The 26,709-nt window shown below is 45.5% G+C and overlaps 1 protein-coding gene across 1 annotated transcript in view; it reads right to left on the bottom strand.

Moving 5' to 3' along the window:
- Positions 1-26,709, bottom strand: part of MMRN1 (multimerin 1) — a 211,405-nt gene that overhangs the window by 29,186 nt on the left and 155,510 nt on the right. The window contains exons 4-7 of the mRNA XM_040327875.1: positions 18,021-18,122; positions 15,487-15,663; positions 12,452-14,416; positions 9,576-9,722 (exon numbers count right to left, since the gene is read on the bottom strand). Of these exons, the coding sequence (XP_040183809.1) occupies positions 9,576-9,722; positions 12,452-14,416; positions 15,487-15,663; positions 18,021-18,122 (2,391 nt within the window). The remainder of the gene's footprint in view (positions 1-9,575; positions 9,723-12,451; positions 14,417-15,486; positions 15,664-18,020; positions 18,123-26,709) is intronic.

The raw sequence follows: 26,709 nt of genomic DNA, 5'->3' as shown, positions 1-26,709 counted from the left end.
TCTGGTCCCCGCTGAAAAGAATTATCCAACACACAAGCTTGAATTCCTGGCCCTAAAGTGGGCTGTTGTGGACAAGTTAGGGGACTACCTATATGGGGCTGAGTTTGTGGTGAGAACTGACAACAACCCACTCACCTATCTTCTCACCAGGCCCGGACTGGGACAAAAAATAGGCCCAGGCATTTTGGATTAAGCAGCCCATGACATGCTAACCGACACCTCCGGCAGAGAACATAGGGGAGGTGGAGAGCACAGGGAGGGTGGTGGAGAGCACTGGGGGGTGGCAGAGACCATGGGGAGAGGCGGAGAGCCCTGGGGGGTGGCAGAGAGCACTGGGGGGTGGCAGAGAGCACTGGGGGTGGCAGAGAGCACTGGGGGGAAGGTTGAGAGCACTAAGGGAGGTGGAGAGCACTAAGGGAGGTGGAGAGCACTGGTGGGAAGGTTGAGAGCACTGGGGGGTGGCAGAGAGTACTGGGGTGGTGGCAGAGAGCCCCCCATTGCTCTCTGCCACCCCCTCCCAGTGCTCTCTGCCACCCCCCCCGTGATTTCTGCCACCCCCCCCAGTGCTCTCTGCCACCCCCTCCCAGTGCTCTCTGCCACCCCCTCCCAGTGCTCTCTGCCACCCCCCCCAGTGCTCTCTGCCACCCCCCCAGTGATTTCTGCCACCCCCCCAGTGCTCTCTGCCACCCCCCCGTGCTCTCTGCCACCCCCCCGTGCTCTCTGCCACCCCCCCCGTGCTCTCTGCCACCCCCGTGCTCTCCACCCCCTCCGGTGCTCTCTGCCACCCCCGGTGCTCTCTGCCACCCTCCCCAGTGCTCTCTGCCACCCCCCCAGTGCTCTCCGCCACCTCCCAGTACTCTCCGCCACCCCCAGTGCTCTTTACCACCCCCCAGTGCTCTCAACCTCCCCTCAGGGTTCTCTGTCACCCCACAGTGTTCTCCACCTCCCTCCATGCTCTCTGCCACCCCTCAGTGCTCTCAACCTCCAACCAGGGCTCTCCTCCACCCCCGCAGTGCTCTCCTCCACCCCTGCAGTGCTCTCTGCCAATCCCCGCAGTGCTCTCTGCCACCCCCAGTGCTCTCTGCCACCCCCAGTGCTCTCTGCCAGGGGGTGGCAGAAATCACTGGGGGGGGGTGGCAGAGAGCACTGGGAGGGGGTGGCAGAAATCACTGGGTGGGGTGGCAGAAATCACTGGGGGGGGTGGCAGAAATCACTGGGGGGGTGGCAGAGCGCACTGGGAGGGGGTGGCAGAAATCACTGGGGGGGGTGGCAGAGAGCACTGGGAGGGGGTGGCAGAAATCACTGGGGGGGGGTGGCAGAGAGCACTGGGAGGGGGTGGCAGAAATCACTGGGGGGTGGCAGAGAGCACTGGGAGGGGGTGGCAGAATCACTGGGGGGGGGTGGCAGAGAGCACTGGGAGGGGGTGGCAGAAATCACTGGGGGGGGTGGCAGAAATCACTGGGGGGGGTGGCAGAAATCACTGGGGGGGGTGGCAGAGCGCACTGGGAGGGGGTGGCAGAAATCACTGGGGGGGGTGGCAGAGAGCACTGGGAGGGGGTGGCAGAAATCACTGGGGGGGGTGGCAGAGAGCACTGGGAGGGGGTGGCAGAAATCACTGGGGGGTGGCAGAGAGCACTGGGAGGGGGTGGCAGAATCACTGGGGGGGGGTGGCAGAGAGCACTGGGAGGGGGTGGCAGAAATCACTGGGGGGGGTGGCAGAGAGCACTGGGGGGGTGGCAGAAATCACTGGGGGGGGTGGCAGAGAGCACTGGGAGGGGGTGGCAGAAATCACTGGGGGGGGGTGGCAGAGAGCACTGGGAGGGGTGGCAGAATCACTGGGGGGAGTGGCAGAGAGCACTGGGAGGGGGTGGCAGAAATCACTGGGGGGGGGGTGGCAGAGAGCACTGGGAGGGGGTGGCATAAATCACTGGGGGGGGTGGCAGAAATCACTGGGGGGGGTGGCAGAGAGCACTGGGAGGGGGTGGCAGAAATCACTGGGGGGGGGTGGCAGAGAGCACTGGGAGGGGGTGGCAGAAATCACTGGGAGGGGGTGGCAGAGAGCACTGGGAGGGGGTGGCAGAGAGCACTGGGGGGGGTGGCAGAGAGCACTGGGAGGGGGTGGCAGAAATCACTGGGGGGGGGGGTGGCAGAAATCACTGGGGGGGGGGTGGCAGAGAGCACTGGGAGGGGGTGGCAGAAATCACTGGGGGGGGTGGCAGAGAGCACTGGGAGGGGGTGGCAGAAATCACTGGGGGGTGGCAGAGAGCACTGGGAGGGGGTGGCAGAAATCACTGGGGGGGTGGCAGAGAGCACTGGGAGGGGGTGGCAGAGAGCACTGGGAGGGGGTGGCAGAGAGCACTGTGAGGGGGTGGCAGAAATCACTGGGGGGGGGTGGCAGAGAGCACTGGGAGGGGGTGGCAGAATCACTGGGGGGGAGGGGTGGCAGAGAGCACTGGGGAGATCACGAGGAGGCAAAGTGTATGAGAGGTGTATAAGGAGCAGTGGGGGCGGCTGCATATAAAAATCATTTTCTCCATCTCCCTTCTGCAGTATTGGAATGCCTGCTTCTCCTCTACCTCCCGCAGCCTCAGGCATTCCAATACAGCAGAAGGGAGACAGAGAAAAAGATTTTTTATATGCAGCCGCCCCCACCGCTCCTCCTATCCAGGTTACAGGAGGGAGGGGGGGGGGCTGCACTCACGTTTTCTGCTATAACCGGGCCGGTGTAAGGAGCAACAGGTGTCCGCTCTGGCTCCTCCCCCTCGCAGTCACGCCCCCCGGCCGTGAAGAGGCCGAAGGCTTCTCATCTAGCTCCTCCCCCCTGTGTTTACATCCACCCGGAAGTCGCGGAGAGGCTTGATGAGCGGCGCGGGTTTAAAGAGACCTGTGCCCCGCGACTTGCAGCCTGGCGGCCTCTCGGTGGCCGCGGCCCACCGGGCGAATGCCCGGTTCGCCCGATGGCCAGTCCGGGCCTGCTTCTCACTACTGCCAAGCTGGATGCCACAGGACATCAATGATTAGCTGCCCTTTCAGGATTTACTTTCAGCCTGAAATATCAACCAGGTGTTGGGAATAGGGATGCCGATGCCCTATCCAGAAGGCCACATGGTCTTGGTGACCCCATCGAAGGGTGGACTCAGCTGACCCCAGAAGGAGTGTGAGACCTATACCATGGGGCTGAACTTCAAGCCAGAGGAGGGTCCAAGGCTGGAGAGGTTGGAGTCTCGGCTGCTGGGGTACCCAAATGTTACTGTAACGTAACCCAGGTGGGAGAAGAAAGCCTACCAAATCTGTCGAAGGACGAGGAGAGACCAGCAGGAAGACGCCCTGGGAAGACTGGTACTGAAGGCTTTGGAAGAACAATGCCCAGATGTGCTTCTTACAGACTCTCCGAAAGAGGCTCGACTGTTGCATTAAGAATGGTACTGGTTGCAGTTACATCAAGGGGTGGTCTACCGAAGGGGCCCCTCTGATGGTTTGGAAGAAAAATGGCAACTGTTCCTGCCCGCCAAGCACAGGGAGATGGCCTTAACCGCCCTTCATGACAACCATGGTCATCTAGGGCCTGAAAAAACTTTCCAGTTAGTAAGGGACAGGTTTTACTGGCCTTACATGCGGGCTGAAGTTGAAGGTTACTGTTACTCCTGCATGCGGTGCATCCAGAGGAAGACCCTGCCACATCAAGCTGCCACAATGGGCCATCTTCAAAGTCAGGGACCTATGGAACTGGTGTGCATTGATTTCCTTTGCCTAGAGCCTGATCTGAGTGGACAGGGAACTGTAATTGATCACTTTACCTGGTATGCCCAAGCATTCCCAACCAAGGACCAGCAAGCTTCCACAGTGGCAAAAGTATTAGTAGAAAATGTTTTCGTCCATTATGGGCTGCCCCAACGTTTACACTCAGACCAGGGAAGAGACTCTGAGAGTAATCTCATATGAAAACGGTTGGATTTATTGAGCATAAAAAAGTCCAGAACCACTCCTTATTACCCTCAGGGGGATGCTCAGTCGGAGCGTTTTAATCGTACTCTCCTAGACATGCTGGGGACCTTGAGCACAGAGAAGAAACAGCAGTGGAGTAAGCATTTAGCTGCCATTGTGCATGCCTACGATAGTACCACAAGTGAGGCAACAGGGTACTCCCCTTACTGGCTGATGTTTGGAAGAGAAGCTCGGCTTCCAGTGGATCTGGCCTTTGGCATCTTCCTTGACCATACTTCAGCCACTTCACACAAGGGATATGTGGATCGACTGAAGTCTGAAAACAGCCTATGAAAAAGCCCAAGCCATATCAGACCAAAGAGGACTGAGAAATAAACGGAACTATGACTCGAAGTTCAAAATACAAGACTTGCAGCCAGGGGATAGAGTATTGCTGAGGAATTTGGGCATTCCTGGAAAGCACAAGTTGTCAGATCGCTGGAAATCTCAGCCATATGTTATCTGCAAGCAGCTATTGGGTCTCCCAGTATACCAGGTTAGGCCGGAAAGGGAGCACCGGACCACTAAAGACATGGCACCGGAATCATTTATTGCCTCTCTCTAAATCAGTCCACCTGCCTCCCATGTCAGATCCACAGGTGACCCCCTTAACCTCTGAAGAGTCACAGCCAGTCACCAGATCCCAGTCATCTCCTCAAGATAAGGAGGATGAAGACTCAGAAGAAGAAGAAGGGATAGAACCAGATTGGCTATGGCTGTCTTAAAACCAAGAGGCAACCGGCCCTTCTCTATCTCCTCCTGAGATGACTGACAATGGGGCCCTCCGGCCAGAGGCTCCTGAGTTTGTGCCTCGTGCTATGCTCTCTGAGGACTTGGAATTCCCTGTCAATGGGGGACTCTGAAGAAACTTCATATCTTTCTGAAGAAGTTCCAGAAGAAGAAGATGCCTCAGAGGAAGAAGAAGTTCCAGAAGAAGTTCCAGAAGAAGCAGATGCCTCAGAGGAAGAAGAAGAAGTTCCAGAAGAAGGAGAAGAAACTCCAGGAGAAGAAGTTCCAGAATAAGACGCAGAAGCTCCAGAAGAAGTTCCAGAAGGAGAAGTAGTTGCTTCAGAAGAAGTGGGACTTTGTGTGCCTGAACAAGGAGAAAAAGAGAGAAGAGCCTTCACCCTCCTAAAAAACTGACTTACAGCCAACTGGGTGAATGCTCTGAAGAGGAGGTATTCATCTCCAGAAGGACAGTTGATATGTCTGGTCCACCCACTGTAAATTTAGTGGAGGGCAACCCTGACTCACCCCCTGGCACATCTGGTAGGGCCGTACCAGTACAGGTGGCCTGTGGACAGAACAACCCCCCTTCCTGTGACAATTGGTGGGAGGTTCCTCTGTTAACTTTGTGTTATAATATGAGCTGCCTGAGTTTGGGCTCCTCTTATGAAAATGCAAATAGTTTACTGTCATGTATGCATTAACCTAAGTTTCTCTACGTGTATCAAGAAAGCATGTACCAGGTTATGAACTGTTACTATCTTTGGAGGACCAAATATTTTTGAGTGGGGGGGGAGTGTGTAGCAAGGTATCACTTTCTATGTGATTCAAGGACTACCATTTGCAGATTTTTGAAGGAACTCGCTCCCTCCGGTGGCCAATTGTTGAATAGCCACCCTCTATTCAGTTTTGCACTGGTACAGCAAGGAATGTTGGGAAACGGAGTACAGGGAGAGAGACTCAATTGCCCTGGTTAGTTGATAAACTACTATACCCAGACAGCAACTGTGCAATCCCAGAATGCTTTGCACTCCGCACAGCCTACTGGGGGAGGAGGACATGTTTGGCACACTCTCTCTGGACCGCCTCTTCAACCCAGGAGGACGCCTGTGTGAGGTGTCTCTCCAGAAATCTAGGCCAGAGTCTTGAGGCCTATCCACGCCTGTGCGGATCGCCATCATTGGACAGAGGATCTCTGACGCTGTGATCGGACGGTGTCCCAGTGTAACAGTGACCTGTTGAGGACCAGAGACTGTCGGTGCCGGAAGGACTGCGGATCAGAGTTTGCAGATGAGACGGGCACCTGCCCTAACATACTGACTGTATTGCAGGAGGGGGGATCGTTAGACTTGCCATTGCGGTTTTACTACCTGGTTTCTTTTATCAGTTATTGGTTCCCCGTTTTGGATTACAAATTAACCATAGTGCACCAATGCATGCAACTAAAACACGTGTGAACAATTAAGAACGATCATATTAACGTTTGGTCTGGTCAACCAAACTACCTTAGTGGAGTATACAGGTCGTTCTCAAAAAATTAGCATATTGTGATAAAGTTCATTATTTTCTGTAATGTACTGATAAACATTAGACTTTCATATATTTTAGATTCATTACACACAACTGAAGTAGTTCAAGCCTTTTTATTGTTTTAATATTCATGATTTTGGCATACAGCTCATGAAAACCCAAAATTCCTATCTCCAAAAATTAGCATATTTCATCCGACCAATAAAAGAAAAGTGTTTTTAATTAAAAAAAAGTCAACCTTCAAATAATTATGTTCAGTTATGCACTCAATACTTGGTCAGAAATCCTTTTGCAGAAATGACTGCTTCAATGTGGCGTGGCATGGAGGCAATCAGCCTGTGGCACTGCTGAGGTGTTATGGAAGCCCAGGATGCTTCGGTAGCGGCCTTAAGCTCATCCAGAGTGTTGGGTCTTCCCAATATCCCACAGATTCTCTATGGGGTTCAGGTCAGGAGAGTTGGCAGGCCAATTGAGCACAGTAATACCATGGTCAGTAAACCATTTACCAGTGGTTTTGGCACTGTGAGCAGGTGCCAGGTCGTGCTGAAAAATGAAATCTTCATCTCCATAAAGCTTTTCAGCAGATGGAAGCATGAAGTGCTCCAAAATCTTCTGATATCTAGCTGCATTCACCCTGCCCTTGATAAAACACAGTGGACCAACACCAGCAGCTGACATGGCACCCCAGACCATCACTGACTGTGGGTACTTGACACTGGACTTCAGGCATTTTGGCATTTCCCTCTCCCCAGTCTTCCTCCAGACTCTGGCACCTTGATTACCAAATGACATGCAAAATTTGCTTTCATCCGAAAAAAGTACTTTGGACCACTGAGCAACAGTCCAGTGTTGCTTCTCTGTAGCCCAGGTCAGGCGCTTCTGCTGCTGTTTCTGGTTCAAAAGTGGCTTGACCTGGGGAATGCGGCACCTGTAGCCCATTTCCTGCACACGCCTGTACACGGTGGCTCTGGATGTTTCTACTCCAGACTCAGTCCACTGCTTCCGCAGGTCCCCCAAGGTCTGGAATCGGTCCTTCTCCACAATCTTCCTCAGGGTCCGGTCACCTCTTCTCGTTGTGCAGCATTTTCTGCCACACTTTTTCCTTCCCACAGACTTCCCACTGAGGTGCCTTGATACAGCACTCTGGGAACAGCCTATTCGTTCAGAAATTTCTTTCTGTGTCTTACCCTCTTGCTTGAGGGTGTCAATGATGGCCTTCTGGACAGCAGTCAGGTCGGCAGTCTTACCCATGATTGCTGTTTGGAGTAATGAACCAGGCTGGGAGTTTTTAAAAGCCTCAGGAATCTTTTGCAGGTGTTTAGAGTTAATTATTTGATTCAGATGATTAGGTTAAGAGCTCGTTTAGAGAACCTTTTCATTATATGCTAATTTTTGGAGATAGGAATTTTGGGTTTTCATGAGCTGTATGCCAAAATCATCAATATTAAAACAATAAAAAGGCTTGAACTACTTCAGTTGTGTGTAATGAATCTAAAATATATGAAAGTCTAATGTTTATCAGTACATTACAGAAAATAATGAACTTTATCACAATATGCTAATTTTTTGAGAACGGCCTGTATTATTTAAAGACTGCCTGATAGGTAAAGTAGACTGTTAATATCTATTTATTTACTCTTTAACTAAGCAATTGATTATATTAAGCTGAACAGCATTGTTATCAGAGAGAACTGGGTAAGGCCTGGCTGAGAGGTGCTTCAGTGTGAACATCTTGCTGAAGGAATCTCTTTGCTGTGCACTTACATAGGTCCTCATAAATCATAATTATAATTTAACTTGCATTTATTTGTTACTAATATTTCTGACTCTTACAGGGCCCTGTAAGCAGTCCACTGTCGTCTTACCTTTGTTCCTTTGCTTTTAGGCTTACCCAGTAAAGTTCCATTGGTTAAGTTAAATCTGTGTGCAGTCCGTCTGTCTTACTGGGGGACCAGTGCAACACAAGGTAACAATTTGTTTACATATTTATTGTGGTGTGATAAAATATTGTGCTCCCCAACAACCATTGGGGTCCACAATCCTTACTGATACCAGTTGTGCCAAGGTAGGGTTTGAGACAATTTCAGGGGTTGATAGCCAGAGCGTAGACCCAAATCAAACCAGCAGCTCCTTCTGGGGAAGTGCTACATAAGTGAAACATTTTATTTTTGCGTACTTTCTCTTTTCACCATTTCACCATCTCACCATCAGTCTTTGCAAGAAGGGAACCTTGGAAATAGTGCCAAATCTATATGATAACCACATCAAAAGATGTGGACGACACAATTTAAAACCCAAGGATTGAAAAACGGTTTGACACAGGGGTGGAGCTCAGAAATGCATAACCACGCCCCCTTATGGAGTGCTATCATCACCTCATCTTAGAGTAGATTGCAGAGCAAGCCAATGACACAGAGAAGCCACAGCTCTACAGTGTTACACGCTGTTAAGGTTCCCCAGCCACAGCGCTCCTCTCTGTTTCTGCCCAACGGCTTCCCCCTTTTCATCCCTCATATCAACCCCGCTGCATAACTGGTTTGGCTACAGCAGCGCCATCGTTTTTTTCCTACTGAACAAAAAAGTCACACCTGAGATGTCTCAGGGGTTAATCACTTCTTCTAAAGGGATGGAAACCCTGCATTTTTCTCATTAAAACACTGTAAATACATTAGATGAGGCATGTAGGATCATGTCAAACCCACTGCATGAATGCATCAAAGAGGACACCTTCCTCGGCAACCAATCTGTCATATTGGTGCCAGCAGCCACACAAATATATATTAAAATATGCTTTTACTCACTCATGTTGTTTGCTTTTTTAGGAAACAAGCAGAAGATGTCCAAAGATCTTTCTGCACTCACCTCACCCCTCCCTACAGACCACCTATAGAACCTCTCCCAGCCTACTTACAGTCAACCAACCAGGAAATTACCTCTCTTTAACCTGCTTATTTGCCAATGTACCTTTAAGCTACCTGCACTTATTTTATTATTCTACATTTTGCTTCAGATCTATCTGTAATATTGGTGCTACCTGAAAGATATCAAATAGTCTATTTATGGCATTCAGCCTGCTCCCAGTCTCCAGTTATTGGGTAAGGGAGCAAACCAATTCTTTTTTTCTGAATCTTAGAGACTACAAAAATAATATTTTTCACTATGCTTACTCACAGGGCTTAGGAAAGTACAACTTTAACCTAATTTCCTACTTGTGCCCTGTATTATGTGCCGTTATGCCTTTTGCAATGATCAAATGTATTGTATATAGTCGCATAAAGTATTCTAGTTTTACTGAATTGAGGTACATAGTTGACAAAACACACAACATGACTTGCCTAGTGATGCAGTGTTGTCATCTGTCATCTTTATGCTACAGTTCAGTCCTCCAAAAGGATGTCGGCAGGCACACACGAAACCTTTCAGGTCATTGATGCAAGTACCACCATTAAAGCAAGGAGAGCTGCTGCAGCTGGAGTAGTCATCTGCCAAGAAAGACACCATCATAATTAGTTTTAAACTACAGCTTGGGCTGCATTGCATACAGTAAACTGCTTGTGTATGTATAGCCAAACCTTTTTTAAAGTCTTTAAACCTGAAATGTATTTGTGTCTGTGTTTTGTTTGGGAGATTTGCCTTCACACCTTATTCTGGGGACCCAACAGAAAAAAGTTTGAGGAACTATCAAAAAAGTGTTTGGAATTTTCCTATGGGGGTCTGTGTTGTTGGCCTTTGTTCATGTAAGGACTGCTTTTCCCTCCATACAAATCTATGGAATTTCAAAATCAGTTTGAAATAGGTGAAATGCAGGTGAGGAAGAGGTCAACTGCACGTTAAGTGCACCTGTCAATAAATTTTGAACAAATTCAGAAGTACTGTATGTCAAACTTATGTCAAATGCAGGTTGTATTTGCATACCAAATACATTGATGTTGATCCTTAGACAGCTGTCACCAGAATGAATCATGACCATTTTTAGGACTGAAGCCCTGTACACATGGGCCAGAATCTGTTTTTTCCTGACGAGATTCTTGGCAAGAATCTCTTGCCGCCCGAGTGTACGGACACTCCATTCAAAAGAGCCACTGTTCTTTTGAATGGCAAGAACGCAGTGACAAGCATTCGCTTGTCACATTCGATGCCGTCGCCGCCATCTTGCTGCACCCTACCTATGCCTAGGAAGCTACCGCGCCTGCGTCAAAGTCATTTTGAGCATGCGTGGGTTTCCACGGTGACAGGTAATTATACACACTCTTGGGTTTCTCGGCAGGAAAACACTGCCGAGAATTACGATGAGAAAATAGAGAGCAGGTTGTCTATTTTTCTCGTCGAGATTTTAGGCAGTTTTCTTGACGAAAAACCTGAAAGCCTCGTACACACGCACGATATACTCGGCAAGAAAGCTCTGCCTGCAGTTTTCTTGCTGGTTCTTGCAGAGTAAACCGAGCATGTGTACGAGGCTTAATAGGTAAGAGTTTGTGAAACAAATGACATTGGGCGCACTGTCCTGGGAGACATGCACTAATGTGCAGTAAAATGCATATGAAAAAAAAAACAACCATACCATTTAAATTGCCGGTAAAGGACATTTTCCTGTCAGCTTGGTATTATTTTTAAAACAAAAACAAAAAAAAAACATAGCCCCCGCTCTCCAAAATACATTAAGAGTCTGGTATGTCTTTTTGGGGGACCTTTGGGAAGTACCCATACTATTTTCTACAGACATAAAAGCTGACAGAAAAAGGTAAATTGCAATCAAATGTTTCTTCTTTCTCAAATATAATTTATGCTATAGTACATCCTACAGCATAAAATACCAAAAATTATGGGGTCCTCCCAAAATTATTGTCAGAACCCTTGTCCTTGATGGGTATCTGTTATGAAAGACTTTTATGGATTCTAATTGGGAACAAGACAAAAAATTACTGTTGCTTTTCTCAAAAATCTATTTTAAGGGAAGTACTTCATGCAAAAAAAAAAAAGTAATTGCATAGGGTGACCCCTAAAATCCATACCAAACTCATCATGAAACCTGGCTGGCCAGAAAAGGGTGGGATGAGCGTACCCCCTTAACTATACCAGGCCACATACCCTCAACATGGGAAGGGTACCTTGCCAGGGAGAGCCTCCTAGCAAAGCACCTGTTCCACATGTTGATTAGGACAGGGATCTGTTCCCTACACATCTGGCCAGTGGATGTAGGGACCTGCAGACAGAGGGCTTATTGAAATCTGGACAGACTCTTGGCTGAAAGCTGTTTTTTAAGCAATGGGAAGGATATGGAGGCTGATGTTACAGAACAATTATGGCCAAATGACCAGTGATGTCAGCTACTATCCCCACTCCATTGTTGACAAAAAGCTGTCATCTGGGAATCTCTGGTTGACAGCTGCATGTCTGTCACATTTAGCAACAGTAGTAATATTACTGTTAAATGTAGGCTTGGCAGGCAGGTGGTGGGCCAACATCACATTTAGCCTGCCAATTAGCTGAGCAGTCAAAGTTTGGACTGAATTCTTTCTTGTGAAAAAAAAAGTTTGGACTGAATTCATCTTTATTCCAAACCTCATACCTAGAACCCATTTAAGGATTTTTCCCTCACCTCTTTTTCTGGTGACATGTTTAAAGGCTATTTACCTTTTGTAACATGTTCCACCCATATTTAAGGTGCATCATGTTACTAACTGAGCAGAGTCCTCAACCCCCCCCCCCCCCAGCCCCCATTGTGACAGTGGGACAGGGATCTTCTCCCTACAACCGCTGTCACAATTAAAAAAAAACACACCACATGGGCAGTTAGCTAGAATGACGCGGCGCGCCGGGTACAGGGCCGAGTGATACACTCAGCGGCTCTGGCCGCCGAGTGTATCACACGGGAGCGCGCCCGCAAGCTAACCCTCTTGAAGGTAATATGGTATGTTTGTTATTTAAAAAATTAAACCTTTACAACCCTTTTAAAAACCCCTAGAGAGCAAATGCTTTTCTATTTGTTGGCAATGGAAGCTCCAATACTTTTTTCTCATTATATTGTACATATTGAAAAATTGCTTTGGGGAAACATGAATTAAGATGATGATGATTTTCATACTAAAATTAGTGCACCTATGAGAAGGATTTACAGCAGATTTCTGAATTAATTTCCACTCAAATAACTGCCTACCTCTCTATTAGATCTACAAAATTAAAGCTTATGCTGTTAACAAGAAAAACTCACCTTGATCTGTAATATCAGAATTTCGTTGGCTTCGCCCAATAACAGAAATTGTGGCATTGACAGGCTTCTTCGGGACAGGTGCTTTCTTCACAGGAGCCTTCATCTGTTTTTGAAGTTTGGCCATATTGGTTGTGATATCAGTTAGGGATTTATCTACATAACCAGTTAAGTTTGACAAAACAGTCGACATCTTCATCTGTATTAATGAATTTATGAGCTCCTCAAAGCCTCTCTGTAAACTTGCTATGTTTGGCTGAGCTGCTTTAACTAGTTTCGGCACACTTTCATTGACTTTCTTAACCGTGAGGAATACAGTTTGACATAGGAATTTTGCCTCATTTGCAGTTTTATTCAGCTGCGGTAGGCTTGTTGAAAGCCGGACGGATTTAAATTCAAGAGCTTTGATTCTAGAATATACTTCCTGCTGGACATTTTTTTGATTGGTAAGAACTTCAAAAGTTTTTGCTTTTGGTAAAGTGGTAGGATTTGCCAGGATCATATTTACTTGGGATTCTATAGTTTGTACCCGAGATTCACAGTTCTGCACATTAGTAACAGAAATTTCTACTTTTTCCTCGATATGAGTAATGTTTATTTGACACTGAAGCAATCTAGACTGTAAATTATTTATCTTCTGTGACAAGTCAAGAAAATAAGGGGACATGCCGCTATCATCTTGACTTGAAACAACAGTATCATTTACAGATGTGTTGTCATCTTTATGGATTCTAGGTGCAGCAGTCAGGTTTTGCAGAGTTTCATTCAGCATTGAGATGGCTAACACAGCACTTTCAAGTTTCTCAATAGTAGCATTAGTGGAAAGTTCAGCTTTGCTTTGCATATCAGAAATCTCTGACTTTTTCACAAATTCATCATGGATAGAGTCAAAAGCATCATTCATTATGTCCATGGTATTATTAAGGCCATCTTCAACTTCCATGATGCATTCGTTAAAGTGCCTTTCAAAGAGTTCTTTGTGATCTTCAGCTTTGATTTGAAGTTCTTCTTGACCTTTCGTAAGATTGTGTACTATTGAATTCAGGGTATTCAGAAACTCTGTAATGTTTTGAATCTGCTTATTAACTTCACTTACATCTTTTTTGTGGTCAAAATCAGTTGTCATGCTAAACGGAGCCCCTTTTTCAATCAAAGGTTGAAGTGTTTCCATGTCATAACATAGATCGTTAATCTGCTCATTCATCTTATCAATTTTATTATCCAAGGGAATGACAACATCAGAGACTGTTTTGTTTAGAACATGCATATTGTTTTCAGTGTCCTTTAACTGTTTCTGAAGGTAATTTTTACAGGTTGAAAATTTGTCTTCACATTCCTTTTCGATTGATTGTTTCTGAAGATCCAAAGTAATGGTAAGGTTATTGATTTTGCTGTCTTGTGCATAAATATCATCATAGAGTTGAAGCATCATTATATTCTGTTTTTTCATCCTCTCTTGTAGAGCCAAAATATATTCTGTTACATTATCATCATTGGAGTTATTTGGTGGCAGTACACTTTGTTCTTTAGCATGTTCTTCAGTCAATAACTGATCATGAATTTCCTTCATTTTGCTCAGTGTATTGTTGAGAGTTTCAAAATAATCTCTGTTCCTAGTTTTCTCATGGTTTAAGTCTTCTTCCAGAGTAGTATGCTTTTCTTCCATCTCTTTAAAGGAGGAGGTACAAATAAAAGCAGTATTTTTTATATGCTCTATTCGATTCTTTAGTTCCAATACATCTTCATTGCTTGCCTTGTTTTCCTCTTCTTCTGCACACTTTTGATGAGCAGAAGTTATTGTGTTATTTAAATGTTTTACGGATTCCTTGATTTTTTCAACTTCAAGAGATGTTTCAGACATACTTTTGTAGATCTGGGCAATAGTTTCTTTCATGTCCATTTGCAAAATGGTAAACTGATCTTTAACAATATTTTTGATGAGCTCCGTAAGGGTTTTGGCCATTGGGTCTGAAATTAAAAGATATAATGTGAAATATATTGCATTTTGTAAGACAGATATACAGTAGATGACTTCATGGGATTACTGTAAAAGCCCAGTTTGTTGTAGTAACAAGTCCTTCCCTCTTGATATGTGCAGTTATATTTCACTTTCAGCTAAACCTTTAAGTGCAATCCATAATTGTGGTTAGACATTACAAATCCTTACTAAAATCAAAAACATATTTAAATTCATGTTCTATATATTTCTGGTCCTACTAAAAAGGGTCAAGAGAGAAGGAGATTATGCTCCAATATATAACGTTAGGGCTTGATATAGGTTCTGATCATTCTAAAATTAATTCAGCTAAGCCGTGGCTTAATTCTTTATCATGCTGGACATTGCTGATTCCTCAAACTTATAGGGACACAAAGACTGTGGGGATGAGGAGCAACAGGAATGTGCAATGTATCAGTTACGAAAGTATCTTGGAGTAGAAATTTTAATTGTTTGATGTCTGAAATGGATCACAGAGCTTAGTGTTATTTGCACACTAAGAGCCGCTTCACACTGGGGCGACTCACCTGACGACTCAGCCACTTGACAAGTCGCGTCCCATTCTATTCACCAGAACCGTTCTAATAGGAGCGACGCAAGTCGCTCCGACTTAGAAAAAGGTTCTTGTATGACTTCGGGGGCTACTCAGGGCGACTTGCATTAACTTCTATACAGAAGTCATTTTGCAAGTCGCCTCTGAAGTTGTCTTCAGGACGACTTGCCGAGTCGCCCCTGAAGTCGTGCCGCCCCAGTGTGAACCGGCTCTAAAAAGATCACAACCAGCTCACCTGATAAGCTGTTAGTAGTGGGTAAACTTAATTTACATGGACAGCGGTTGGCTGGTAGCGTTGTGGACCACTCACTGAAAATGGCCAGATCTCATGTCTGCCTGCACTTAATCACTTGGGTACATGTACCTCTTTTACATGCGCCTAAACCCTTAGATACATGTTTTTACATGCACCCCTGCCAATTGGTTCCAAGTGCACATAAAAGCCTTCTAGGACACAGGCCAGCATCTTACAATGTGGTATATTTTTACCTTTGAGGAGTGATTGCAGATTTGTCCCTTTATCAGCATCATTGATCTTCTCCTCCAAGGAATAAAGTGTTCTGTGCATGTTGTTCAGACTAGAGGAAATGTTCTCCACATTTCGATGAAGAAGAGTCAGCTTCATTTCTTGGCTGTAAATCTGATCTGTCAGTTTTTGCTGCAATGCTTCAAATTGGCATTATGTGAAAAAAATAAATAAATAAGCCTTCTGTCAGGGTATAACAGCTCAATGTAGATATAATAGTCTGGGGTGATAGATCAAGGTACTCCTAAAGAATCATTGATAATTATTTGTCTGTATCTTTGTTTCTCTGTGTGGAAGACACTGGGGCAGATCCACGTAGCGGATCATATTTTTATTCCGGTGTAGCGGATCGTAATAACGCTACGCCGCCGCAACTTTGAGAGGCAAGTGCTGTATTCACAAAGCACTTGCCTCTAAAGTTACGGCGGCGTAGCGTAATTCTGCCGGCGTAAGGGCGCGGAATTCAAATGTTAAAGATGTGGGCGTGTTTTAAGGTAATTTTTCATGACCCGACGTTAATGACGTTTTTTCTGAACTGCGCATGCGCCGTCCGTGGTGGTATCCCAGTGCGCATGATCGAAATTAACCCGCAACAAGCCAATGCTTACGACGTGAACGTCATTCTACGCAAAGCCCTATTCGCGGAACGACTTACGCAAACAACGTAAAAAATTCAAAATTCGACGCGGGAACGACAGCCATACTTAACATAGGATACGCCTCATATAGCAGCACTTACCTCGAAAATTGCATCGTCGGATCGTAACTCCCCCAGCGGAATTCAAATTCCGCGGCTAGGGGGAGTGTACAATTTAAATCAGGCGCGTTCCCGCGCCGATTTAACTGCTCATGGGCCGCCGGCGAAATTTCCCAGTGCGCATGCTCCAAATGACGTCGCTAGGACGTCATTGTTTTCGGCGGCAACGTCAATTGCGGCCATCTGTATTCCAGACCGACTTACGCAAACGACGTAAAAATTTGAAACTCGGCGCGGGAACGACGGCCATACTTAACATTAGCTACCCCTCATATAGCAGGGGTAACTATCCGCCGGAAAAAGCCGAACACAAACGACGTAAAAAAAAAGCGACGGGCGGGCGTTCGTTTCTGAATTGGCGGTTCTCCTCATTTGCATATCCGACGCGTAAAAGACCGAGGCGACACCTAGCGGCCGGCGGGAGATTGCAGCCTAAGATCCGACGGTGTAAGTCACTTACACCAGTCGGATCTAAGGGAGATCTATGCGGAACTGATTCTTATGAATCAGTCGCATAGATCCGACCGTCGGATCTCAGAGATACGACGGCGGATCAGGAGATCCGCCGTCGTATCTCTTTGTGAATCTGGCCCACTGTGTTTACACTTATACTTGAAAGTTCTTTACAGCACTTGAGTTGTAATTTAAATGTATGCACTTACTACAATTGTTAGACTGAGGCACTTGGCAATTTGGCTTTCTTTCACTTACCCTTCTCCCATCACACTTCCATACTCTTCATTGATGGGCAGACCACCTTGGGAAGTCTATGGGGCCAACTACTATGATCAGCATGCAGGGCAGGGTTCGGGGAAGTATGCTGTGATAAGTGCTGCCCGAGGTTTCATTCTGAAAACACCAAAGCTCTTCAATGCAGCCAGGGAGATAAGTATTAATTACACCTTAGGCCGCGTACACACGGTCGTTCCAAACCGATGAGAATGGTCCGACGGGGCATTTCCATCGGTTCACCGCTGAAGTGGCCTGATGGTCTGATGTGCGTACACACCATCGTTCCAAAAACCGATCGGGTTAAAACGCGGTGACGTCAAACACACGACGTGCTGAATAAAACGAAGTTCAATGCTTCCAAGCATGCGTCGACTTGATTCTGAGCATGCGCGGGTTTTGAACCGATGCTTTCTGTACTAACCATCGGTTTTGACCGATTGGGCATCGGTTCGATTTTAAAGCATGTTTTAAAATTTTGAACCGAAGGACAACGGACCAATGGGCCATAAACATGGTCGGTTTTGACCGATGAAACTGGACTTAAGGCCGTTTTCATCGGTTTGGACCGACCATTTGACACTCAAATCACAATTGTTATGCCACGTACACACGGCCTTACACTTCAATTCCCCAAATGTTTAAAACAAAAGCTGCAGGAAATTTACAGACGAGACACAAAATTCAGCAATCAATAATGTTATGTGAAAGGTGATTTATTGTACTTTAAATTTCTGTATGCAGTTTGGAAGAAAAAACAATGCTGTTCAAAATGCTTGGCCTATAACAAGAAATACTGCCTTTCTGCTACAGATATTGCTTTCATGTGGTCATAGCCACTTGTAACCATTCAGTAGGAACATGCACTTATCTGTGAAAAACCTCCAGTTATATACTCCTTCAGCTTCCTTTCAAGCAAAATAAATTAGAAGTGCTCATATCGTGTAATTATGCCCCTGGCATCTTTACCCTTACTATTGTTACCATTAATGTTTTTAAGAGATGACTAACCTTGGTCATATGTTTCTGTCTTTCTGTCTCCAGAATCTACTGTATTAACGGATAAGCTGCTTTCCGCCTGGCTTTCATGTTTCTTCCGTGGAAGCTGTTGAGCTAAAAAACAAAACATCACTACATTAACCTTGATTCAAGTGTAAACATTTTAGCTTTTCATTCAGAATATCTTTTTCAATAATCTGTAAAAAGTGTATAAAGTCATTGTAAAAGATGTCCTTGGAACATTTTATTAAAAATATGTTTACAGGAATTAGTTTTGCAATTTACCCTTTGATTTAAGTTACCGTACTCATAATATGCTTTGGAGGTGGATGGAGAGTGTTAAAAGTCTTCACAAAATAAGAACAAAGGGGGTAATCCACAAAAGGGATACGCCGGCGTATCTACTGATACGCCGTCGTATCCCTGTTTCTATCTATGGAACTGATCCACAGAATCAGTTTCACATAGATAGACAGAAGATCCGACATGTGTAAGGGACTTACACTGTCGGATCTTAGGATGCAGTACCGCAGCCGCCGCTGGGGGCATTTCTCGTCGAAATGCCGCTTCGGGTATGCAAATTAGCACTTACGGAGATCCACGAAGCTTTTCAGCTTAGTTTTTTCTCCGTAAGTATTAGTTTGCCGTCGCAATATTAGGGCTGCTTTTACAAGGCCTAAACTGTTTACACCTTGTAAAAGTAGACCCTTCTATCCCGCGTCGCTGTCTTTTTTATTTTCCCGCCGCAACTCGTTTGTTTTTTTTTTACGCCCGTCACGATTCTCAAAACCCGGCGCAACGTAAAACCGCGCAAAGCACGTCAGGAAAATGACGTCGGGAGCATGCGCAGTACGTCCGGCGCGGGAGCGCGCCTAATTTAAATGGGACTCGCCCCATTAAATTAGGAACGCCTTGCACGGATTTAAGTTACACCGCTCAAAATTTCTAGGTAAGTGCTTTGTGGATCGGGCACTTAGGTAGAGATTTTGCGGCGGTGTAACTTAAATGCCAAAAGTTACGTTGCGCCGGGTTTTTGAGGATTAGGCCCATAATCCCTAGATTTGTTTAATGTGAAACAAGTGCGTACAGGTATAAGAAAGCAATCCAGGGTCATGGGTCCCCAAACTAATCTAGGACTCGCCATTCAAAAACGGAGAATGTTTTAAAAATGATTGGTGTGGGGAAATACATCAATTACCACTTTATAAATGGGAACAAATGGGTGGATGTGGGCAATGAATGTCCTTTATAAATGTGATGGATCTTATAATAGGTTGTCAGGAGTGGGAAAATTTTAAGTAATGGAAATGGAGTTTGAAGAATCAGTCATTGCTTTATGAATATGGGGCTTGTCTTTGACACTCAAATCACAATTGTTATCCCGCGTACACACGGTTGGAATTTCCGATGGAAAAAGTCAGATGGGAGCTTTTCGTTGGATATTCCGACCATGTATATGCCCCATCTGACTTTTTCTGTTGGAATTTCTAATGGACTTAGATAGAGAGCAGGTTCTCTATTTTTCCGACGGAAAAAATTCCTATCAGAAAATGTGTTCGTCTGTATGGAATTCTGACAGGAAAAAAAACATGCATGCTCGGAAACAATTTGACACATGTTAGGAGGCCTCGTTTTTCTCACCTCATCATAGTGTTGTACATCACTGCGTACTTAACGCTCGAAAGTTCAGAGAACTTTTGTATGCGATCCAAGCTTGAGCAGAATTCCGTCGGAAAAACTTTTTTCCGCTGGAAATTCCACTCATGTGTACAGGGAATTAGAATCATGTGCTGGACTGATAACAAAGACAAAACTGGGCTATAGGAAATGCTGACTTTAAATGGTTTTCCTGGTAGACAATGATTTGGAAGATGTTGCCCATCCTTCGTTTTCTTATGTTACTCAGGGCCGTCTTTAATGTTGATTGGACCCTGGGCAAAACATTTCTTGCCCCCCCCCCCCCCCCCCCCCATGAAATTTTGCTCTCCACCTGTTCTGAGACATACAATAAATATCGGCTAGACTTAAAATCAGTTTACTGTATCAGATCAGGCAGGTATTGTGATTGTTTGCCAGAGGATACAGCATATCATTACCACTTACTTACTGGTTTCTAGAAGTTACAGCACACTTTACGACTCACTGATTAGTTGCTAGAAGTTACAGCAGGTGATTTCTTCACTGCAGAGCGGCATGATATACATACGAATGTCGCCTTTATTTACATATGAATGCTGCCGGCCTAAGCTATTTACATATGAATGACGGTTATTTACAAGTAAACACAGGGTCTGCAGGTGAGTAATCTGTACACAACAATAGGGCAGAGCTTGGCAGCATTAGTAGCAGCACTTTACACTGAGATATCGGGACACAACAAAGGACTAAAACTTCAAGGGACAAGGGAATTCAAACCAGTATAGTTGGCAAGTATGGGGCAGCTGCTTTGGGCCCCACAACAATGACAGGGCCCAGGGCAGCTGCCCCTTTTGCCTTGCCTTATAGACGGCCCTGATGTTACTAGACAGAAGTGGTAAACACCAGGGACGTGTAGTGAGGACAGTGACTGGTAAAGCACTGGCTAGCATCAGACCCAGATACACACAGGTTACATATGCCACAAACATTAGAGTTACAGAGAAGGTCTAGTGCTAGAATTATTGCTCTCGCTCTAAACATGTAACCTGTAGACATGTGCATTCGTTTTCGTCCGAATGCATTTTCGCCCACATTTCAAGTATTTTCGTTATCGTTTTAAAAAACGAAAATGTACGCACAGAATCTGAAAGATCCGACATAAAAAAATGCTTTATTTCCGTTTTCATTGCTACAACAGTTTGATATAGATAGGAGATTCGACATGATGCTGACAATAGCAATCTGTGTCTATCGAACCTGTGGTCGAATGTGCCTAACCTTAACTCTATTAGTCCAAGATTATTCTACATAGAGAGGAAAGATTTAACATAGAGAGAAAAGATTCGACATTATAGAGACAGTATTGGAGTAGAACATTCGACATGAACGACGAAGATTCGACAAAGTGGCGAAAAACATACAAACGTTGAATCTGTCTTTGAAGGCTTATGGTGTCTGTCAAAAGTTCTAAGAAGATTCTACAAGCAGCTAAACTGTACGACACCGCAATCGTACATTTCCGGGCCAAGTTCTCGGCCCATAGGCTATAGAAGAATTCAAATGTTGGTTGACTCGTAATAATAATTTATAAATATAATTATTACTAGTCATAAAACATTAGAATTCTTCTATAGCTTGTAGGCCGAACATTCGACCGGAAATGTACGATTGCGGCGTCGTACAGTTTAGCTGCTTCGTCGAATCTCCTTAAAACGTTTGACAGACACCATAAGCTTTCAATGACAGATTCGACCTTAATTCTTTCAGATTTTTGGACAAATTAATTTTTTAACAAAAGAAAATAAATAAAAACAAATTTCGGGAGTAACTAAATACATTTATTTTTCGGACGAAAACGAAATTAGTGCACGTCTAGTAACCTGTAAAAAAAAAATGAAAGAGTTGCCTATAGAGGTTTTTAAGTACTGAAGTTTGGCACCATTCCACAAGTGTGTGCAATTTTAAAGCATGATATGATAGGTATTTATTTACTAGGCGTAATATCATCTTTCATAGTATACAAAAAAATCAGACTGACTTTAGTGTGTTTTTTTTTTTAGTTATTCATGAAAGTTTCTTTCCAAAAAAAATGCGTTGCTAAAACAATATATATAGGGCCAGATTCACAGGCTTACGTCCGGCGTAAAGTTACCCCTGCTATATGAGGCGCAGGTAATGCAAAGTATGGATGTCAGAACAAGCGTATATTTTTACGTTGTTTACGTAAGTCGTACGTGAATGGGGCTGGGTGTAGGTTATGTTCACGTCGTTGCCATTGAGCCGGCGTATCTTAGGGCGTAAATTCGACGTGATTCTGAGCATGCGCGCGCATGCACCATTCGTACGGCGCTTCATTTACATGGGGTCACGATTCATTATAATACAACACGCCCACTACCAGCCTACTTTGAATTACATCTCTATGTTATGTTGGCGTAGCGCATATGAGATGCGCTACGCCCACACAGAGATACGCAGATCTCTGTGAATCTGGCCCATAATGTTTAGGGGTTCTGAGTAATTTTCTAGCAAAAAAATATGATTTTTACATGTAGGAGAGAAGTGTCAGAATTGGCCTGGGTGGCACGGGGGTTAATTACTATAAGTAAGTAATATACAAATAATTAATTATATACTATTTTTGAGGTAATTTACTATATTTTCAAAAACTGTACTAAAGCAGGTGGCTTAACCTTTAAAAAATAAATTATTATCTTATAACATATGGCATAATAATATATGATTTAGCGTGTACCTTTTCAGCAGCAGCAGCAGATTCTCATTCTCCCTCTTAACTGTGTGAGAAAAACATGGGATTGTGGGTAAATCTTATGCCCATAAACCAATGTTTTTTCCTTGTAGTTAAGAGGGCTGGAAGGGAGCATTTATCTTTTAGACACATGCCCCCTTCTATGACACTGCAGTAAGAGCCGTGACTCCACTGCAGCATTTTTATTGGACAGCTTGGGCCAATGGTGCTTTACTATTGGTCCAAGTCTCCAAGCTGTTCATTAAGTTCAGTGCTTCTGACAAGAAGTGTGGAGAGGCACTGTGAGCTCTCAGTCTGCAGCAAAGTGTGCCAGCTTGTATTTAAACAGTTTTTTTGTTTTGTATGTAGCTTCTGACAGGCCGTGCAAGGAGACCTGTATCTCTGGAACCATAGATGATAGGAGGCCCAAATTGTGACCAGTGACCTCAGGTTGCCGAGCTAAGTTCCTTTAAGTCAAACGTTTTTTTTACATTTTTTTTTATGTTCACAGCAGGTGAGGCTCTGACTAAGATGCTTTAGTCACAAGCATCATACTGGCTGTCAGAGTCGAATGTCAGGGACCACCTGAGCCAAATGTCAGGACCACCAGAGCCAAATGTCAGGGACCACCAGAGCCAAATGTCAGGGACCACCAGAGTGGAATGTCAGGGACCACCAGAGCCAAATGTCAGGGACCACTACCAGTGCCTAATCTCAGGGACCACTACCAGTGCCGAATCTCAGGGACCACCGGTGCTGAATGTCAGGGACCACCGGTGCTGAATGTCAGGGACCACCGGTGCTGAATGTCAGGGACCACCAGTTGCGCATGTCAGGGACCACCAGTGGCGCATGTCAGGGACCACCAGTGCTGCATGTCAGAGATCACCAGTGCCACATGTCAGGGACCACCAGTGCAGATTATGAGTGCCCATTAGTGCGGTGAGACCAGTGCCTTATCAGTGCCCACCAGTGCAGTAACACCAGTGCCTTATCAGTGCCCATTATTGCAGATCGGGATAGTTACAGATCATGGGGATGACAGAGCGGATCTCGGGCTGATAGGTCAGACCGATGGACTGTTTTCATCGGACAAACCGATCGTGTGTGGGCCCCATCGGTTTTATTTCCATTGGTGTAAAAAAATAGTGAACATGTTTTAAATTTTTCCTATGGATAAAAAAACAATAGAAAAATCCGATCGTCTGTATGGAACTCCATCGGTCAAAAATCCACGCATGCTCAGAATCAAGTCGACGCATGCTTGGAAGCATTGAACTTCATTGTTTTCGGCTCGTCATAGTGCTGTACATCACCGCGTTTTGACACGATCGGATTTTTGACTGATGGTGTGTAGGCAAGACTGATGAAAGTCAGCTTAAAAAAAAATCCATCGGATTAGATTCCATCAGATATCCGATCGTGTGTACAGGGTTTTAGAGTTATGCAAGGATAAGGCCATTCCCCTGCCCTATATGACAGAAATACAATTTCTAAAGAAAAAAAAGGAGTAACATTTAAATTGACTCACGTTTGCAATTACCAGCACCTGGCTATTGAAAAAAAAAAAACGAAAGTAAAAAATGACGTGGACCCTTCAGGTCTGGTATGGATTTTAAGTGGAACCCCATGCCCAAAAAAAAAAAAACGGCATAGGGTTCCACTTAATATACTGATTATATTGATAATTAAAAGCTTACTAAAGAACAGAGGCGGCTCTCTAATTAGGTGGCCGCTTAAGGCTTCGCTCTCACAGGAGCCTTACGGCCACCTAATTTGCCTCTGCTCGATCACTGGACTAACCAACAGGCTCCAGGTGCCACCTGTAAAAGCTGTGCGGGAAGCCATAGGGCACACCGGGCAGGCCGCAAGTCCATGCAGGGCCCTAAAGCAGCTGGGCTGCTTCTTCAGCCCACACCGCTCACCGTTACCAACTTTATTCATTATGGGCATGAGTGGGGCCTCGTGTCTAAATTTTGCCTAAGTCCTCACAAAGCCTAGAGCCGCCTCTGCTAAAGAATAAACCTTAAAAACAGAGATATATTGTACTCAGCGTGTATTGGTCTGGGGCCATATAAAAGCACTTCTCCTTTCCCTCTGGCAGCCAGGACACAAATGGAGGAACAGTATCTGACAATTGTATCTCACACACCAGCAGACATTGGCTATGGCACACAAAAATGGTGTGCAACTCAAGCTTGAAAGCCCATACACTGTCCAATTAATATAGATCAAAAGATGACACAGTGTGCAATTCAAATCTAAAAACCTATAGTTAACATGGGAAAAAGGGGGCAGTGTGTCCTTGCATATTTCTAACATCCTAACTGGCATTAAATGATCTATAACTGCGTCAACATACTGTAAGGCCCCGTACAGACGAGCGGACATGTCCACTGGGAGATTTCGGTCTGATGGCTGTACACACCATCAAACCAAAATCCGCGCGGACAGAGAAAGCGGTGACGTAGACGACACCGACGTTCTCTATCGCGCAAGTTCAATGCTTCCACGCATGCGTCGAATCAATTTGACGCATGCGCAGGATTTCTGTCCGCTGGTTAGACGTACTAACCAGCGGACATGTCCGCCGGACAGCTTCCCAGCGGACATGTTTCTTAGCATGCTAAGAAACATTTGTCCGCTGGAAATCTGTCCGCTAGCCTGTACACACGATCGGATCTGTCCGCTGACACTGGTCGGCGGACCAGTGTCAGCGGACATGTCCGGTCGTGTGTACGAGGCCTAACAGTAATATATAACCCTCATATACAGTACATACATATGCATAACAATTATACACATCCATATACATATACAGTATATAAAAACATATAAGGCCATTTATAAAATCAAAATGCAAATGTCTAGAGGAATACAATGACTGACTATTTTTTCCAGTTCCTGAAATTTGGCTAAGTTTGGACTACGTTTGTTCTATTTACTTTTATTATTAAACAAGTGTGATTTAACTGTACTTCTGTCTCGGTCTAATTCACGGTTTCTGACAGTGTAATAGTGATATCTTGGTTTGGGTTATGCGATGATCCGCAGCACCAAAGCCTTCTTTTATATGTTTGTTTTAATTATATACTGTATTATGTACTTATTTCTCAGCAAGTCAGTAAGTACTTTTAATGGGAGTAATAGAATGGGATCAGACTGCAGGATGAGGAGTGGATACCAGCATATGTACATTCTGGCTTTCAGTCTCAACCCCTAAAGATGTCCTCTTAAACAAAACATGTTGTGTGAAGTTTGTTGCATGCACTGATGTCTGTGGCTGCTGTCTCTTGGAGAACAACAACTTGCATGCAAGTGTCTTTTGCTGGCTTGTTTTTATACTTGGTTTTACATGGTTTCTATAAATTAAATGCTTGGATTTACAACACTGTATCAGCCCTCAAAATTTGCGCTCGCCTGCTCGCATTTGGCGAGTGAAAAAATTTGCAGGGCGAGTATGGACAGTGCCCCCCGCTACGCTACGAGCCTCTCAGCGTGGCCATTTCAATACGAGCAGTCAGCTGCCCGGGACCGCCCCTCTCCACCTCCCTCCTGCCAGACATCCCCGCCCACACAGGCACATAGAGTACACTTCCATAGAAGTGTAGGACGCCCGGGAGCGCCCCTCTCCGCCCTCCCACCTGCCGAACATCCCCTCCCACCCGCTGGACATCCCTGCCCACACATTCACATAGCGTGCACTTCCATAGAAGTATAAGAGATGCCCGGGACCGCCCCTCTCCACCTCCCTCCTGCCATACATCCCCGCCCACACAGGCACATAGAGTGCACTTCCATAGAAGTGTAAGACGCCCAGGACCGCCCCTCTCTGCCCTCCCACCTGCCAGACATCCCCGCCCACACAGGCACATAGAGCGCACTTCCATAGAATTGTAAGACGCCCGAGACCGCCCCTCTCCGCCCTCCCACCTGCCGGACATCCCCTCCCACCCGCCGGACATCCCCGCCCACACATTCACATAGCAAGCACTTCCATAGAAGTGTAAGAGTCGCCCGAGACCGCCCCTCTCCACCTTCCACCTGCCAGACATCCCTGCCCACACAGGCACATAGAGTGCCTTTTCATAAAAGAGTAAGAGACGCCCGGTAAATGTCTCTACAAGGCAGTCCTAAGTGGGCAGGCTCAAACCCTCTCAGTCCGCCCTCAGTGTGCACCCTCGTGGCTGCAGGAGAATGGTAAATATGACAGTGTGCTGAAGGCATTGTGTGCTGGGAAGAAGTGGGGAGGGGAATAAGACGAGCATAGATGTGCTGGATTGGGGGGGGGAGTAATTGGAGGCATAGATATGA

This window comes from Rana temporaria, chromosome 1 (assembly GCF_905171775.1).
Source record: "Rana temporaria chromosome 1, aRanTem1.1, whole genome shotgun sequence".
Lineage (NCBI taxonomy): Eukaryota > Metazoa > Chordata > Amphibia > Anura > Ranidae > Rana > Rana temporaria.
The sequence above is the reverse complement of the archived record's forward strand: the minus strand, read 5'-3'. Positions and strand labels throughout refer to the sequence as shown.